An 18,271-nucleotide genomic window follows, 5' to 3' on the forward strand; every position below is an offset into this window, starting at 1 on the left:
ATTACCCATGGTTACACTGGGAAAAAGTGGTGGTTCAAGGCCGGCTCTGGTCATCCTCGGATATGTTAGTGACCCAAACAATGCCGCCTTCATTTAGGCTGGCTTTCTCTTATCCGGCATTTTCGGTGGCCAAACTGAACAGCTCTCTACGTGTGTGTGTGGATACTGTCCCTATCTATGACAGACGGACCTCAACCGTTTTCTACAACAATTGTAGCCCCAGATGTATACTAGTTCCCGATGTAACAGGTTCGACTTTGTGCCACATGTTAGCCAATCAAACGTTACACGCCGAAACGCAAGTTGACAAAGTCGGCGATTTGCTGCCCGAAAAATAGACAGTAGTGCATGTAACCGTTGTTTTTAGCCCAAGAATACCAATGCCGATTTAAGGTCCAATAGCAGAAATGGTTGTGGAAAAAAGGCACAGTCCACAAAATAAACCACTAAACACTATAAGCGGGGAAAACAGCGTTATTCTGACCCTCCTGTCGAAACTTGAAAAAGCTTATCTTGAATCTTGGCGTGAAAATAGACATTTGTACCGGTTTATACCGCTAGTTGTTTTAATTGTCCTAATTTCGTACTTCATATACTTTCTGAATTTTTGGTAAGTCATGTTGAACGTTGGTTTGGAATTGGTTTTGTGATTATTGACCTAGAACGTCCATGTTGGCTGACGACTGTCTATATTGACGCGAATTAAATCAAAATCAATTATATTATCTACGATAAATGTTTTCTCATACCAAGGCTTGTTGCGTGATATACAGTCTGCATGTGCATAAATATCCAATCTTATGCACTTGCTTTGTTTAATCAGGTATATTTATACCGACGACGTGGATTTACTGAGACAAGATGTTCTTGGGATCATAAAAGCTTCCCACAAGTACTGCGTCCCTGGCTTAACGGACAAGTGCTCGGAGTATCTTGTGAATACCGTAACAATGTATAATGCGTGCGAGCTTTTGGAAAACGCCACTCTGTACGGAGTGGAAAGCTTACAATATCAATGTCTAGCGTTCATCGACTGCTACACCAGGGATGTCATCAAAACTGACGGCTTTTTAACGCTATCCCGCTCAAACGTCGAGCGCATTCTGAGGGGAAATTCCCTTCAAGCTGATGAGGCAGCCATTTACCGAGCAGTCGTGGCCTGGACTGAAGCTGAATGTCACAGGTTGTCTCTTGATCCTACAGATTTTCAGGTGCGGAGAAAAGTTGCCGACCCCCTGGTTAAACTCATCCGGTTCCCAATAATATCACAAAAGACATTTTCGGAGGAGGTTGTAGGATCACCCTTGGGTTTGCTATCGCCCGAGGAAACTATCAAACTCTTCCAGATGTTCACAAGCCGAAGCACGCTTAGCGAGGATTTCGATAGTACGCCGCGCAACGTCAGCAGTCACATGGAAATATTGAGGTTCGAGGAGGACGGACATTGTCGATTCTGGTACCAAGGTCTGGAAGACAAGTTTGAGTTCTCCTGTGACCAGAAACTAGTTTTCACAGGTGTTTCGTTCAAGGGAAGCATCCAGCGGTGTGGTTGTTCTGGAAACTTAGAAGGCTGGTTGCAGGTTCACGACGTAAGCTCGGACGAAGCCATTCTCGTCTGTGACAAAGCCATCAAACATTACCAGCGCCCACCATCTGACAAACCGGGTCCCAGAGCAGCGAAGGAGTCTATTTACGGCGTGATTATTGATTTTGACAAGCCAATATTCATCTCTCCTGGTAAGAAATTTGAAGTGCTTCTTAAAATTAACCCAAGCTATAACGAATGCGAATGCAACGAAATTTGTGACTGCTACGACTTGCTGTCTAACAGGAAACCGTTGGAGAAGTTTCGATATCGCGACATCATTACGACCTTTGAAGGTAAAGGTGAGGCTATTATTAAAGGACTATCATTCCATCGGTGGCGATAAGGCTGGAGACTCTTGTGCTCAGATCAGGTGAATCTTGTATCTGGACCAATTACAACAACATGTGCCTTTATAGCTTGCATTTTTCTTTACAAAATATAAAAAGTGTTTGAGCTGCTAAATTTATATGGGTGGATGAAACCGAAACGCCCGTAGAGAACCATCGACCTTTGGCAAGTTACTCAGGAACTTTTTAACTTGTGACATGTGATATGTACACCATATGGTTGGAAAACCAGTTGTCTTCAACAAATGTTAGACTGCGTAAACGAGAGTCGTTGATCGATGGTTGTCATGAAGGACCCATTAACAATGACAGCAGGGGGATCTACAATTTCCTTGTCCAAGCTCGGAATTAGAGAAAGGCTGCAGTTTTTGCATATGATGTATGGTATTTGTAGGCTTACTTGTACTTGACATAGGAGTAAATATTTTATTTCCCAACGTAGTGCCTTATTCCGATATTGCGGAAATCATCCTTCCATAATGTAGAGAGCAATTATATACCTTTATGTGACGGGAGCACCTCTTCAGTATTTGTACTGGCAATAGCTAGAGGGGAATCTCCCTGTTGTTTAGTTGGCAAAACTCTGGACTGCGGCTTTAGAGATCAGAGTTCAAATCCTGGTGTGACCCAAAAGCAAATCATTTAACCATTACACTAGTACCGTAACTATAAACAGGTTCCGTGGCTCAGCTGGTTAGTGAGCAAGACCAGCGTAATGAACCAGGAGCCTCTCACCAATGTGGTCGCTTTGAGTTAAAGTCCATCTCATGCTGGCTTCCTCTTTGGCCGTACGTGGGAAGGTCTGTCAGCAATCTGCAGATGATCGTGGGTTTCCCCAGGGTTCTGCCCGGTTTCCTCCCACCATAATGCTGACCGCTCTCGTATAAGTGAACTATTCTTGAGTACGGCGTAAAACAAGAATCAAATAAATAGATAAATAAATCAGGTACCAAGAAGCGTAGGGCTCTGGGCCTGTGAACGTGGGTGTGTTTTGGGAGAGTACAGTTAACAGTACAAATGCTAGCAGAAGGTGACGGGAATATATACCGTAAACAGGTGATACTGCGATATGCTCAGAAACATATGATGTAAATATACAGATGTAAATGTTATATTTTTTTACTGAGGGTTCATGTATCATTGTGACTGAGCTAAATATTAAGTACTTTGTTATATCAAATCAGGAATAAAATGATACGCTTTCATGTGTTTTATGAAATGCTGGGGTTGTGGATTGCATACTCATTTTTATTCCTGCATAAGAAATTAAGAGCTGTAAATGTACCCTTACTGGGTTGATTTACTGATGGATTGATGGATTTAGTCATTGTTTTTTTGTCGACATACTCAAGGATTTTTCACTTACATGATCGCCACGATATGGCTGAAATGTTGCCGGTGTTGTTTTAAGCTTGAACCATTCTTTCATTCAGCTGTGCGATGATGGTCAATGTTATGGACGGAGGAAACCAAAGTCCCTGGGATAAACCACCGACATATGTCATCAGTTACTGATGTACTCTCTCACAGTAGTAGTTAAGGACATTCTCACGTGTTTTGAGGTTGAATCCAACATTGCATGCGTCAAGGATAGGAGTCGCATAACTTACTGATCTATATCCCGCTCCCAATGATTCGTTGAGTGTTAATAGATGGTTTTACTAAATATCATTCTAATGAAGAACGAAAATAATCTTCCTCTCCGGAAGGACGGATACGATTCAGCTGGAACCACAGTTGTAAAAAGCCTAAACGTATTCAGTTTGTTCATGGCGACTCTCTCAGTGGAAAACCGTAAACTCGCTCTTGGTGGAAAAGGTCAAGTGGGTAAAAAATACACTCACTAATAATTCAATACTGTTGAAAATTCAGTGTGGAAAATAGTACTGTTTGAGGCAGTTTTGTATGCAAATTCTGCAAACCCGGAAGTGGTTTCCTCAAAACAGGAAGTGGGTATATCTCTTTAAAAAAAACTAAACCAGAGACGCAGTCTTAAAGCCTAACATCATCCTGTGGCAAGCAGACACACTTTACATAACCGAAAGGAAGGCCGGTAAACCGGATGTAGGATCATGCCCAAAAAATCGCCATTCTTGCATTTCTCGAAATTGAAATACTTCTGCAACTTAAACTGCAGGACAGAAAGTTGCGAAACTGTGGTATAGTAGACCTGGAGATAAACTTTAGCGAGTAAAAATGGGGGTGTCCTGATTCACGTGATCTGGCGACCATGTTGGGTTGATATGTATATACTTGAGAGCAGTTCTCTCCAGACCCCATGCCCGATTCACTTGAAATTTAACACGATTAGCAAGCGTTATAAGAATCCTGTGTGGAAAAAAAGAATGCAGTATGTAAGCAAATTAGGTTTAGTTGATATAGCGGATGTGATGTCGGGTGAAAACAAAAAAAAAATGAAATTTGAAGATTCTAAATTGTTAAGAACATTCTAGCTAGTTTGATGTCCTGATCACGAAGTTGGTCTTATTTTTTTCCTGCGATGTATACCTTTGTCGCAAATTACGATCAAATTGCGAAAAATCCTATTTCCACTATATTTGCTTGTCACGTGACAAAAAACTGCTAGACCTATAAAGCGGAAAATCGTGGAACTGTGTTAGTCCGGAAGGTAGACTTCCGACATTTGACACATTTACATGTACATGCTATGTAGTGTGCATACGTGTACAATATATTTATAGTTAAAAACAATGTACACTTTCTAATTAAGTCGTTTATATCGCAATGCATAAAGACATCATTCAATTAACCGGAAGAAACACTGCAAAGGCCGGAAATAACGGTTTAAAACCAGGTATAGCTACTTAGGCAGCTAACCTCACAGCGACTTGGTGAGAGGCTCCTGGGTCATTACGCTGCGCTAGCGCGCAAACCAGCTGACCCACGCAGGCCCCGACCACCTATAGACATTGGGCTTAATGAGTACAAAACCGTAAAGTGACATGGTTAAAAAGAGTCAAACATCTAGTAAGTGTCCAGGGGCCGCCTTAGTCCCAGAAGCTTCGCTACCATAGATCATTGCTGTACAGATTTCCGCCGCTTAAAGTTAATTGGTGTCCCAAGAAGCGGGGAATACAAAAAGTGTGACATTGTAAAACAGAAATCAGTAAATGATTTCAAGTTTAACACCAGGGCTCCGAGTTTAAAAGCTGAGGCCCCAACTTTAATGTGGCAGCCACATATGAGCGTATTTGGCCAAATTGTTGTCAGAGTGTCCCTTTGAAAGGCTTCGTAAGACAGCCTTAGCCGATCTTCAGAAAACAAAGAATTTCAAGGCTGTTTGATTAACATATGTAAGTAGTTAAACTTCTTGACTCAGAAGTTCGTTTCGTTTTTGTTATAGTACTGTAAATGTGGATAGACTAGATTTCTAGAACGAGTCGCTACAATACTGTGGCCTGCTTTGCCTCACCTGCCTTATCAAATTTTCCCTCAAGTAAAAAGTGAGCGGTGCATGAGGGCAAGCATATCTGGGCCCCAATCAATTGAAAGGTGGGGATGGGGATGGGGAGGAAGGGCAACTCTACAAGAATCCATTTGTTAAATTATTGATATTCCTCAAATGTAATACAATAAATTATTATGTGTATGTATTATTTTAACCTCAGTTCATAGCCGTATAGAGTTATCCCCCCGTGTTGTGTTCCGGTATTGCACCACAGAGAAATCAGATATATGTACTCTACAAGTCACTTCTTCCGATGGGTGAGCCGTGGCCTAGTGGGTTAAACCTTCACACTGATCAATTGACCACATGAGCCTAAAGCATCTGGATCGACCCCAGTCGGGAAGACCTCGTGTAAGAACGACTGGGGTTACCTCTAGGCCAACTCGACACTCACCTTTTCTTATTTTGTCAAGTCATACTTATTTCTTCTTTAATATACTATGCTTATCTACTAACCAACAACGGAGTTAGATTTTTGTTAGTTTTTTCTTTCACTTTTTTAACACTGGGATACTGTTATCCGCAAGTAGTTTTTTCACATGGATTACGGGAATTCCTTTCTTTTTTCATTTGCTAATACGTAATATTTGCTATAAGCCCGAGAGCACACAAAAACAATTAATGTTAATTTTAAGAGAAAGTCTGTTGTTTGAGTGATGCTGGAATGTATTCTGTTATTGCAGCAGATTATTCTGTTAAATATGACACACATATTCTATTAACTTAACATAAAGAGTCTATTATATTAACAGGATAATTTTTTGAAAATTACAGAATTTTGCGTTAACAAAAACACAACACATTCTAGCATCACTCAGACAACAGACTTTCCGTTAACATTCACAGATTAACTTTTTATGTGTAAGACGGACATTTTGGGTAATCTTTACAATGTGATATCCAAATATCACTCCTTCCGTTCGGTATATACTAATTCCGAAGACGTACTACAATCTGCATGTATTATTTTGATCTTGTTTTGAGGTGGAAATTTTAAAATTGTCTTGAGACTTAATATCAGATACAGTGTTCAATCTTGTATATGGTTTGTCCAAAAACAATTGCGTAACAGTACATGAAATATGAACTATGTCTTCTGCTGCTACACTTTGGCTTCGGAGAACTCCCCGACATAATAGCGTATCATTTATGCATTGGAAGAAAAAAATGGTCATTTTAGCTCATTTCTGGGCAAGACTCGCTATACTGCCCGAGGCTAGGCCCCTGGGCATACGGCTCCGATGCCACTCTACAAGAATCCATTTTTGACAGGTCTTCATCAAACAGCCTTAGCTGATTTTGAGAAAACAGAGAATTTCAAGGCTGTTTGATTAACACATGTAGGTAGTTAATCTCTTTGACTCAAAAGTTTATATCGTTTTTGTTATAGTACAGTACATGTGGAAAGACTGGAAAGTTATCTGCAAGTAGTTCTTTTACATGGATTACGGGAATTTCTTTGATTTTTCATTTGCTAATATGTATCTTTATCAGCCCAAGAGCACACAAAAACAATTAATGTTAATTTAAGAGAAAGTCTGTTGTTTGAGTGATGCTGGAATGTATTCTGTTATTGCAGCAGATTATTCTGTTAAATATGACACAAATATTCTATTAACTTAACATAAAGCGTCTATTAGATTAACAAGATATTATTTTGAATTTGACAGAATATTGTGATAACAATAACAGAATACTTTCTAACATCGCTCAGACAACATACTTTCTTAACATTCACAGATTAACTTTTTGAGTGTAAGACGGATATTTTGGGTAATCTTTACATTGTGATATCCAAATATCACTCCTTGTGTTCGGTATATACTAATTCCGAAGACGTACTACAATCTGCATGTATTATTTTGATCTTGTTTTGAGGTGGAAATTTTAAAACTGTCTTGAGACTTAATATCAGATACAGTGTTCAATCTTGTATATGGTTTGTCCAAAAACAATTGCGTAACAGTACATGAAATATGAACTATGTCTTCTGCTGTTATACTTTGGCTTAGGAGAACTCCCGAGCTTAATAGCGTATCATTTATGCATTGGAAGAGAAGAATGGTCATTTCAGCTCATTTCTGGACAAGACTGGCTATATTGCGCGAGGCTAGGCCCCTGGGCATGCGGCTCTGATGCTACTGTACAAGAATCTATTTTTTAAATTAATGATTTCCCTCAATTGTTGAAAAACAAATTGTTATGTGTATGTATTATTTTCACCTCACTTTACTGCCGTGTAGAATTATCCGTCTTCGTGTGTTCCGTTATCGCACCAGGGAGAAATTATTTATGTGAATGGTGACCGATAGCGTCCATTCTTGACTGAGACTTCAGTGCCCCTGTGCTTTTCAGAAAACTGCGAACTCCGCGGAGGCCCGGAACACGCGGAAGGCGCTGAGCTCCCGAGCTATAACAATGTTGCAATTTGCCACAAACGTATATGCATAACAGGAAATAAATAAAACCAGGAAGTAAGATGAAGTCATGTATCATGTGTAGAATATTAAAATTCAATTTTTTTTTGTTTCTGCCTGAATGGCTTGGACTAATGATAACAGAATACATACAATCAAGCATCGCTTAGACAACAGACTTTATGTCCAAATTAACAAATTATTTTTTGGGTTTATGTGTGTGCAGTCAGATTTTTAACATTCTCCTCCGGTAACTTAATAACGCCCAGGCTTGAACCTCTGTTCTATCTGTTAGGTTTATTTTGGGCCCACACCGGCTTCCTATTAACTATCACAGCTCATTATAGTCGAGAGTCCAGGGGCCGTCTATGCCCCGGATGCTGTGCAACTCTAGATTACCGCTGATAAGATTTCAGCCATTTTGGGGCACACATTTCAATTCACCCATAATGAGGCACCGACAGATGGAGTCTTATGAGAATACAGCCATGGAAGTGAATTGCTGAAAATAAGTTTTGACAGTCTCCTCCAGTACATTAGATCCCGGAGGCTCTGCGACCCTTGATGACCATAGAAATATTCTTGAACAGCTGTTTGAAGTTGGTCCGCATATAGAGATTGGGCTTAAAGAGAACGAATCCAGAAAGTGACATCGTTAAAAGAGTCAAACATCGAGTGAGTGTCCAGGGGACGCCTTAGTCCCAGAAGCTCCGCTACGCTAGATCATTGCTGTACAGATTTCCGCCGTTTTAAGTTAATTGGTGCCCCAAGACGCGAGGTATCAAAAACGTGTGACACTGTAAAACAAGCAAAAAAAAAAAATAATAATAATAATAATAAAAATAAAAAAATAAAACACTTAAAGTCAGTGCCCCGAGTCTAACAGTCTTGATTTCAAGTTTAACACCAGGGCTCCGAGTTTAAAAGCTGAGGCCACAACTTTAATGTGACAGCCACATACGAGCGTCTTTATCGAAATTTTAGTCACAGGGTCCCATTAAAAGGCTTCGTAAGACAGCCTTAGCTAATCTTGGCAAAACAGAGAATTTAAAGGCTGTTTGATTAACACATGTAGGTAGTTAATCTCTTTCACTTATAAGTTTGTTTCGTTTTTGTTATAGTACAGTAAATGTGGAAACACTGGATTTTTCGAACGAGTCGCTACAATACTGTGGCCTGCTTTGCATTTCCTGCCATATCAAAGTTTTCCTCACACGTAAAAAGTGAGCGGTGCATGAGGGCAAGCATATCTGGGCCCCAATCCCTTGAAAGGTGGGGCTGGGGGTGGGGAGGAAGGGCTAGACCCCTCGGCATCCGGCTCCGATGGCACTCTACAAGAATACATTTATTAAATTATTGATTTTACGCCAATGTAAAACAATAAGTTATTATGTGTATATATTATTTTCACCTCAGTTCATAGCCGTATAGAGTTATCCCCCCTGTTGTGTTCCGGTATTGCACCACAGAGAAATCACATATATGTACTCTACAAGTCACTTCTTCTGACGGGTGAGCCGTGGCCTAGTGGGTTAAACCTTCACACTGATCAATTGACCATATGAGCCTAAAGCATCTGGATCGACCCCAGTCGGGAAGACCTCGTGTAAGAACGACTGGGGTTACCTCTAGGCTAACTCGACACTCACCTTTTCTTATTTTGTAAAGTCATACTTATTTCTTCTTGAATATACTATGCTTATCTACTAACCAACAACGGAGTTAGATTTTTGTTAATTTTTTCTTTGACATTTTTAACACTGGGGTACTGTTATCTGCAAGTAGTTCTTTCACATAGATTTCGAAAATTTCTTTATTTTTTCAATTCCTACTATGTATCTTTATCAGCCCAAGAGCACACCAAAACAATTAATGTTCATTTTAAGAGAAAGTCTGTTGTTTGAGTGATGCTGAAATGTATTCTGTTATTGCAGCAGATTATTCTGTTTAATGTGACACACATAATTTATTAACTTTACACAAAGATTCTTTTATACTAACAGGATATTATTTTGACTATGACAGAATATTGTGTTAACAATAACAGAATACATTCTAGCATCACTCAGACAACAGACTTTCCGTTAACATTCACAGATTAACTTTTTGAGTGTAAGACGGATATTTTGGGTACACTTTACATTGTGACCTCCAAATATCACACCTTCCGTCCGGTATATAATAATTCCGAAGACGTACTACAATATGCATGTATCATTTTTATCTTCTAAGAGGTGGAAATTTTAAAACTGTCTTGAGACTTAATACCAGATCCAGTGTTCAATCTTGTGTATGGTTTGTCCAAAAACAATTGCGTAACAGTACATGAAATTTGAGCTATTTCTTCTGCTGTTATACTTTGGCTTCGGAGAACTCCCGGGTTCAGCAGCGTATCACTTATGCATTGGAAGAAAAGAATGATTATTTCAGCTCATTTCTGGGCAAGACTTGCTATATTGCGCCAGGCTAGGCCCCTGGGCATGCGGCTCCGATGCCACTCTACAAGAATCCATTTTTGAAAGGTCTTCATCAAACAGCCTTAGCTGATTTTGAGAAAACAGGGAATTTCAAGGCTGTTTGATTAACACATGTAGGTAGTTAATCTCTTTCACTTAGAAGTTTGTTTCGTTTTTGTTATGGTACAGTAAATGTGGAAAGACTGGATTTTTCGAACGAGTCGCTACAATACTGTGGCCTGCTTTGCATTTCTTGCCATATCAAAGTTTCCCTCACACGTAAAAAGTGAGCGGTGCATGAGGGCAAGCATATCTGGGCCCCAATTACTAGAAAGGTGGGGCTGGGGGTGGGGAGGAAGGGCTAGACCCCTCGGCATCCAGCTCCAATGGCACTCTACAAGAATCCATTTATTAAATTATTGATTTTCCTCAAATGTAATACAACAAATTATTATGTGTATATATTATTTTTACCTCAGTTCATAGCCGTATAGAGTTATACCCACTGTTGTGTTCCGGTATTCCACCACAAAGAAATCAGGTATATGTACTCTACAAGTCACTTCTTCTGACGGGTGAGCCGTGGCCTAGTGGGTTAAACCTTCACACTGATCAATTGACCACATGAGCCTAAAGCATCTGGATCGACCCCAGTCGGGAAGACCTCGTGTAAGAACGACTGGGGTTACCTCTAGGCTAACTCGACACTCACCTTTTCTTATTTTGTCAAGTCATACTTATTTCTTCTTTAATATACTATGCTATTCTACTAACCAACAACGGAGTTAGATTTTTGTTAATTTTTTCTTTGACATTTTTAGCACTGGGATACTGTTATCTGCAAGTAGTTCTTTTACATGGATTACGGGAATATTTTTTGATTTTTCATTTGCTACTATGTGTCTTTATAAGCCCAAGAGCACAGAAAAACAATTAATGTTAATTTTAAGAGAAAGTCTGTTGTTTGAGTGATGCTGAAATGTGTTCTGTTATTGCAGCAGACTATTCTGTTTAATATGTCACACATATTCTATTAACTTAACATAAAGATTCTTTTATACTAAGAGGATATTCTTCTGACTATGACAGAATATTGTGTTAACAATACCAGAATACATTCTAGCATCACTCAGACAACAGACTTTCCGTTAAGATTAACAGATTAACTTTTTGAGTATAAGACGGATATTTGGGGTAATCTTAACATTGTGATGTTTTAATATGACTCCTTCCGTTCGGTATATACTAATTCCGAAGACGTACTACAATCTGCATGTATCATTTTTATCTTCTCTTGAGGTGGAAATTTTAAAATTGTCTTGAGACTTAATATCAGATACAGTGTTCAATCTTGTGTATGGTTTGTCCAAAAACAATTGCGTAACAGTACATGAAATATGAACTATGTCTTCTGCTGTTATACTTTGGCTTCGGAGAACTCCCGGGCTTAATAGCGTATCATTTATGCATTGGAAGAAAAGAATGGTCATTTCAGCTCATTTCTGGGCAAGACTCGCTATGTTGCGCGAGGCTAGGCCCCTGGGCATGAGGCTCCGATGCCACTCTACAAGAATACATTTTCTAAATTATTGATTTTCCTCAAATGTAATACAATAAATCATTGTGTGTATGTAGTATTTTCATCTCAGTTCAAAGCCGTAAAGAGTTATCCCCCCCTGTTGTGTTCCGGTATTGCACCACAGAGAAATCAGATATATGTACTCTACAAGTCACTTCCTCTGACGGGTGAGCCGTGGCCTAGTGGGTTAAACCTTCACACTAATCAATTGACCACATGAGCCTAAAGCATCTGGATCGACCCCAGTCGGGAAGACCTCGTGTAAGAACGACTGGGGTTACCTCTAGGCTAACTCGACACTCACCTTTTCTTATTTTGTCAAGTCATACTTATTTCTTCTTTAATATACTATGCCTATCTACTAACCAACAATGGACTTTGATTTATGTTAATTTTTTCTTTGACATTTTTAGCACTGGGATACTGCTATCTGCAAGTATTTCTTTTAAATGGATTAAGGGAATTTCTTTGATTTTTCATTTGCTAATATTTGTGTCTTTATCAGCCTAAGAGCACACAGAAACAATTATTGTTAATTTTAAGAGAAAGTCTGTTGTTTGAGTGATGCTGGAATGTATTCTGTTATTGCAGCAGACTATTCTGTTTAATATGTCATACATATTTTAATAACTTAATATAAAGATTCTTTTATACTAACAGGATATTCTTTTGACTATGACAGAATATTGTGTTAACAATACCAGAATACATTCTAGCATCACTCAGACAGCAGACTTTCCGTTAAGATTAACAGATTAACTTTTTGAGTATAAGACGGATATTTGGGGTAATCTTAACATTGTGATGTTTAAATATGACTCCTTCCGTTCGGTATATACTAATTCCGAAGAGGTACTACAATTTGCATGTATCATTTTTATCTTCTCTTGAGGTGGAAATTTTAAAATTGTCTTGAGACTTAATATCAGATACAGCGTTCTATCTTGTGTATGGTTTGTCCAAAAACAATTGCGTAACAGTACATGAAATATGAACTATGTGTTCTGCCGTTATACTTTGGCTTCGGAGAACTCCCGGGCTTAATAGCGTATCATTTATGCATTGGAAGAAAAGAATGGTCATTTCAGCTCATTTCTGGGCAAGACTCGCTATGTTGCGCGAGGCTAGGCCCCTGGGCATGAGGCTCCGATGCCACTCTACAAGAATCCATTTTTGAAAGGTCTTCATCAAACAGACTTAGCTGATTTTGAGAAAACAGAGAATTTCAAGGCTGTTTGATTAACACATGTAGGTAGTTAATCTCTTTGACTCAAAAGTTTGTTTCCTTTTGTTATAGTACAGTAAATGTGGAAACACTGGATTTTTCGAACGAGTCGCTACAATACTGTGGCCTGCTTTGCATTTCTTGCCATATCAAAGTTTTCCTCACACGTAAAAAGTGAGCGGTGCATGAGGGCAACATATCTGTACCCCAATCACTTAAAAGGAGGGTCTGGGGGTGGGGAGGAAGGGCTAGACCCCTAGACATCTGGTTCCGATGACACTCTACAAGAATCCATTTGTTAAATTATTGATTTTCCTCAAATGTAATACAATAAATTATTATGTGTATGTATTACTTTCATCTCAGTGCAAAGCCGTACAGAGTTATCCCCCGTGTTGTGTTCCGGTATTGCACCACAGAGAAATCAGATATATGTACTCTACAAGTCACTTCTTCTGACGGGTGAGCCGTGGCCTAGTGGGTTAAACCTTCACACTAATCAATTGACCACATGAGCCTAAAGCATCTGGATCGACCCCAGTCGGGAAGACCTCGTGTAAGAACGACTGGGGTTACCTCTAGGCTAACTCGACACTCACCTTTTCTTATTTTGTCAAGTCATACTTATTTCTTCTTTAATATACTATGCCTATCTACTAACCAACAACGGAGTTAGATTTTTGTTAATTTTTTCTTTGACATTTTTAACACTGGGATACTGTTATCCGCAAGTAGTTCTTTCACATGGATTACGGGAATTTCTTTCTATTTTCATTTGCCAATGTGTATCTTTATAATCCCAAGAGCACACAAAAACAATTAATGTTAATTTTATTTTATTTTAATAAGAACGACTGGGGTTACCTCTAAACTAACTCGACACTCACCTTTTCTTATTTTGTCAAGTCATACTTATTTCTTCTTTTATATACTATGCCTATCTACTAAACAACAACGGAGTTAGATTTTTGTTAATTTTTTCTTTCACTTTTTTAACACTGGGATACTGCTATCTGCAAGTAGTTCTTTCACATGGATTACGGGAATTTCTTTCTATTTTCATTTGCTAATATGTATCTTTATAATCCCCAGAGCACACAAAAACAATTAATGTTAATTTTAAGAGAAAGTCTGTTGTTTGAGTGATGCTGGAATGTATTTATTTATTTATTTCATTGGTATTTTACGCCGTACTCAAGAATATTTCACTTATACGACGGCGGCCAGCATTATGGTGGGAGGAAACCGGGCAGAGCCCCGGGGAATAGCGTATCATTTATGCATTGGAAGAAAAGAATGGTCATTTCAGCTCATTTCTGGGCAAGACTCGCTATGTTGCGGGAGGCTAGGCCCCTGGGCATGAGGCTCCGATGCCACTCTACAAGAATCCATTTTTGAAAGGTCTTCATCAAACAGCCTTACCTGATTTTGAGAAAACAGAGAATTTCAAGGCTGTTTGATTAACACATGTAGGTAGTTAATCTCTTTGACTCAAAAGTTTGTTTCGTTTTTGTTATAGTACAGTAAATGTGGAAACACTGGATTTTACGAACGAGTCGCTACAATACTGTGGCCTGCTTTGCATTTCTTGCCATATCAAAGTTTTCCTCACACGTAAAAAGTGAGCGGTGCATGAGGGCAACATATCTGTACCCCAATCACTTAAAAGGAGGGTCTAAAGGTGGGGAGGAAGGGCTAGGCCCCTAGACATCTGGCTCCGATGACACTCTACATGAATCCATTTGCTAAATTATTGATTTTCCTCAAATGTAATACAATAAATTATTATGTGCATGTATTATTTTCATCTCTGTTCAAAGCCGTATAGAGTTATCCCCCGTGTTGTGTTCCGGTATTGCACCACAGAGAAATCAGATATATGTACTCTACAAGTCACTTCTTCTGACGGGTGAGCCGTGGCCTAGTGGGTTAAACCTTTACACTGATCAATTGACCACATGAGCCTAAAGCATCTGGATCGACCCCAGTCGGGAAGACCTCGTGTAAGAACGACTGGGGTTACCTCTAGGCTAACTCGACACTCACCTTTTCTTATTTTGTCAAGTCATACTTATTTCTTCTTTAATATACTATGCCTATCTACTAAACAACAACGGAGTTAGATTTTTGTTAATTTTTTCTTTCACTTTTTTAACACTGGGATACTGCTATCTGCAAGTAGTTCTTTTACATGGATTACGGGAATTTCTTTCTATTTTCATTTGCTAATATGTATCTTTATAATCCCAAGAGCACACAAAAAAAATTAATGTTAATTTTAAGAGAAAGTCTGTTGTTTGAGTGATGCTGGAATGTATTTATTTATTTATTTATTTCATTGGTATTTTACGCCGTACTCAAGAATATTTCACTTATACGACGGCGGCCAGCATTATGGTGGGAGGAAACCGGGCAGAGCCCGGGGGAAACGACCGCACTGGTGAGAGACTCCTGGGTCATTACCCTGCGCTAGCGTGCTAACCGACTGAGCCACGGAGGCCCCTTATAATGTATTCTGTTATTGCAGCACATTAATCTGTTTAATATGACACACATATTGTATTAACTTGACATAAAGAGTCTATTAGATTAACAAGATATTATTCTGAATATGACACAATATTGTGTTAACAATAACAGAATACATTCTAGCTTCACTTAGACAACAGACTTTCTCTTAACATTCACGGATTAACCTTTTAAGTGTAAGACGGATATTTTGGGTACTCTTTACATTGTGATATCCAAATATTACTCCTTCCGTTCGGTATATACTAATTCCGAAGATGCACTACAATATGCATGTATCATCTTGTCTTGAGATGAAAATTGCAAAACTGTCTTGAGACTTAATACCAGATACAGTGTTCAGTCTTGTATACGGTTTGTCCAAAAACAATTGCGTAACAGTACATGAAATATGAACTATGTCTTCTGCTGTTATACTTTGGCTTCGGAGAACTCCCGGGCTTAATAGCGTATCATTTATGCATTGGAAGAGAAGAATGGTCATTTCAGCTCATTTCTGGGCAAGACTGGCTATATTGCGCGAGGCTAGGCCCCTGGGCATACGGCTCCGATGTCACTCTACAAGAATCCATTTTCGAAAGGCTTCATGAAACAGCCTTAGCTAATCTTGAGGAAACAGAGAATTTCAAGGCTGTTTGATTAACACATGTAGGTAGTTAATCTCTTTGACTCAAAAGTTTATATCGTTTTTGTTATAGTACAGTAAATGTGGAATACTGGATTTTTTGAACGAGTCGCTACAATACTGTGGCCTGCTTTGCATTTCTTGCCATATCAAAGTTTTCCTCACACGTAAAAAGTGAGCGGTGCATGAGTGCAAGCATATCTGGGCCCCAATCACTTGAAAGGTGGGGCTGGGGGTGGGGAGGAAGGGCTAGGCGACTGGGCATCCAGCTCCGATGGCACTCTACATGAATCCATTTGTTAAATTATTGATTTTCGTCAAATGTAATACAATAAATTATTATGTGTATGTATTATTTTCACCTCAGGTCATAGCCGTATAGAGTTATCCCCCCTGTTGTGTTCCGGTATTGCACCACAGAGAAATCAGGTATATGTACTCTACAAGTCACTTCTTTTGACGGGTGAGCCGTGGCCTAGTGGGTTAAACCTTCACACTGATCAATTGACCACATGAGCCTAAAGCATCTGGATCGACCCCAGTCGGGAAGACCTCGTGTAAGAACGACTGGGGTTACCTCTAGGCTAACTCGACACTCACCTTTTCTTATTTTGTAAAGTCATACTTATTTCTTCTTTAAGAAATAAGTAATATATAAATATTTTGAAAGGCTTCATATAATATATAAGGCTTCATATAATAAATAAAAAATATCCCAATTTACTAACCAACAACGGAGTTAGATTTTTGTTAATTTTTTCTTTTACTTTTTAACACTGGAATACTGCTATCTGCTAGTAGTTCTTTCACATAGATTTCGGGAATTTCTTTCATTTTTCATTTGCTAATATATACCTTTATATTCCCAAGAGCACAGGAAAACAATTAATGTTAATTTTAAGAGAAAGTCTGTTGTTTGAGTGATGCTGGAATGTATTCTGTTATTGCAGCAGATTATTCTGTTAAATATGCCACACATATTCTATTAACTTAACATAAAGATTCTTTTATACTAACAGGATATTATTTTGAATTTGACAGAATTTTGCGTTAACAATAACAGAATACATTCTAGCATCACTCAGACAACACACTTTCTGTTAACATTCACAGATTAACTTTTTGAGTGTAAGACGGATATTTTGGGTAATCTTTACATTGTGATATCCAAATATCACTCCTTGTGTTCGGTATATACTAATTCCGAAGACGTACTACAATCTGCATGTATTATTTTGATCTTGTTTTGAGGTGGAAATTTTAAAATTGTCTTGAGACTTAATATCAGATACAGTGTTCAATCTTGTATATGGTTTGTCCAAAAACAATTGCGTAACAGTACATGAAATATGAACTATGTCTTCTGCTGTTATACTTTGGCTTCGGAGAACTCCCGAGCTTAATAGCGTATCATTTATGCATTGCAAGAGAAGAATGGTCATTTCAGTTAATTTCTGGGCAAGACTGGCTATATTGCGCGAGGCTAGGCCCCTGGGCATGCGGCTCTGATGCTACTGTACAAGAATCTATTTTTTAAATTAATGATTTCCCTCAAATGTTGAAAAACAAATTGTTATGTGTATGTATTATTTTCACCTCACTTTACTGCCGTGTAGAATTATCTGACCTCGTGTGTTCCGTTATCGCACCATTGAAAAATTATTTATGTGAATGGTGACCGATAGCTTCCATTCTTGACTGAGACTTCACTGGCCCTGTGCTTTTCAGAAAACCGCGAACTCCGCGGAGGCGCGGAACACGCGGAAGGCGCTGAGCTCCCGAACTATAGCAATGTTGCAATTTGCCACAAACGTATATGCATAACAGGAAATAAATAAAACCAGGACGTAAGATGAAGTCATGTATCATGTGTAGAATATTAAAATTCAATTTTTTTTTGTTTCTGCCTGAATGGCTTGTACTCCTGATAAAAGAATACATACAATCAAGCATCGCTTAGACAACAGACTTTATGTCCAAATTAACAAATTATTTTTTGGGTGTATGTGTGCAGTCAGATGTTAACATTCTCCTCC

General features: G+C 38.8%; 1 protein-coding gene across 2 annotated transcripts in view; it reads left to right on the forward strand.

Annotated features, from left to right (window-relative positions):
* The window catches only part of LOC135477579 (uncharacterized), a 66,698-nt gene that overhangs the window by 4,672 nt on the left and 43,755 nt on the right, over nucleotides 1-18,271 (forward strand). Inside the window, exon 3 of one of the 2 annotated variants that reach the window (XM_064757731.1) lies at nucleotides 824-2,786. The exons of the other annotated variant lie outside the window; for it this stretch is intronic. Within the exon in view, the coding sequence (XP_064613801.1) occupies nucleotides 824-1,931 (1,108 nt within the window). The 3' untranslated portion in view covers nucleotides 1,932-2,786. Of the gene's footprint in view, nucleotides 1-823; nucleotides 2,787-18,271 lie in introns of those variants that run through there. 2 annotated transcript variants of the gene reach the window in all.

Source organism: Liolophura sinensis, chromosome 11 (assembly GCF_032854445.1).
Source record: "Liolophura sinensis isolate JHLJ2023 chromosome 11, CUHK_Ljap_v2, whole genome shotgun sequence".
Lineage (NCBI taxonomy): Eukaryota > Metazoa > Mollusca > Polyplacophora > Chitonida > Chitonidae > Liolophura > Liolophura sinensis.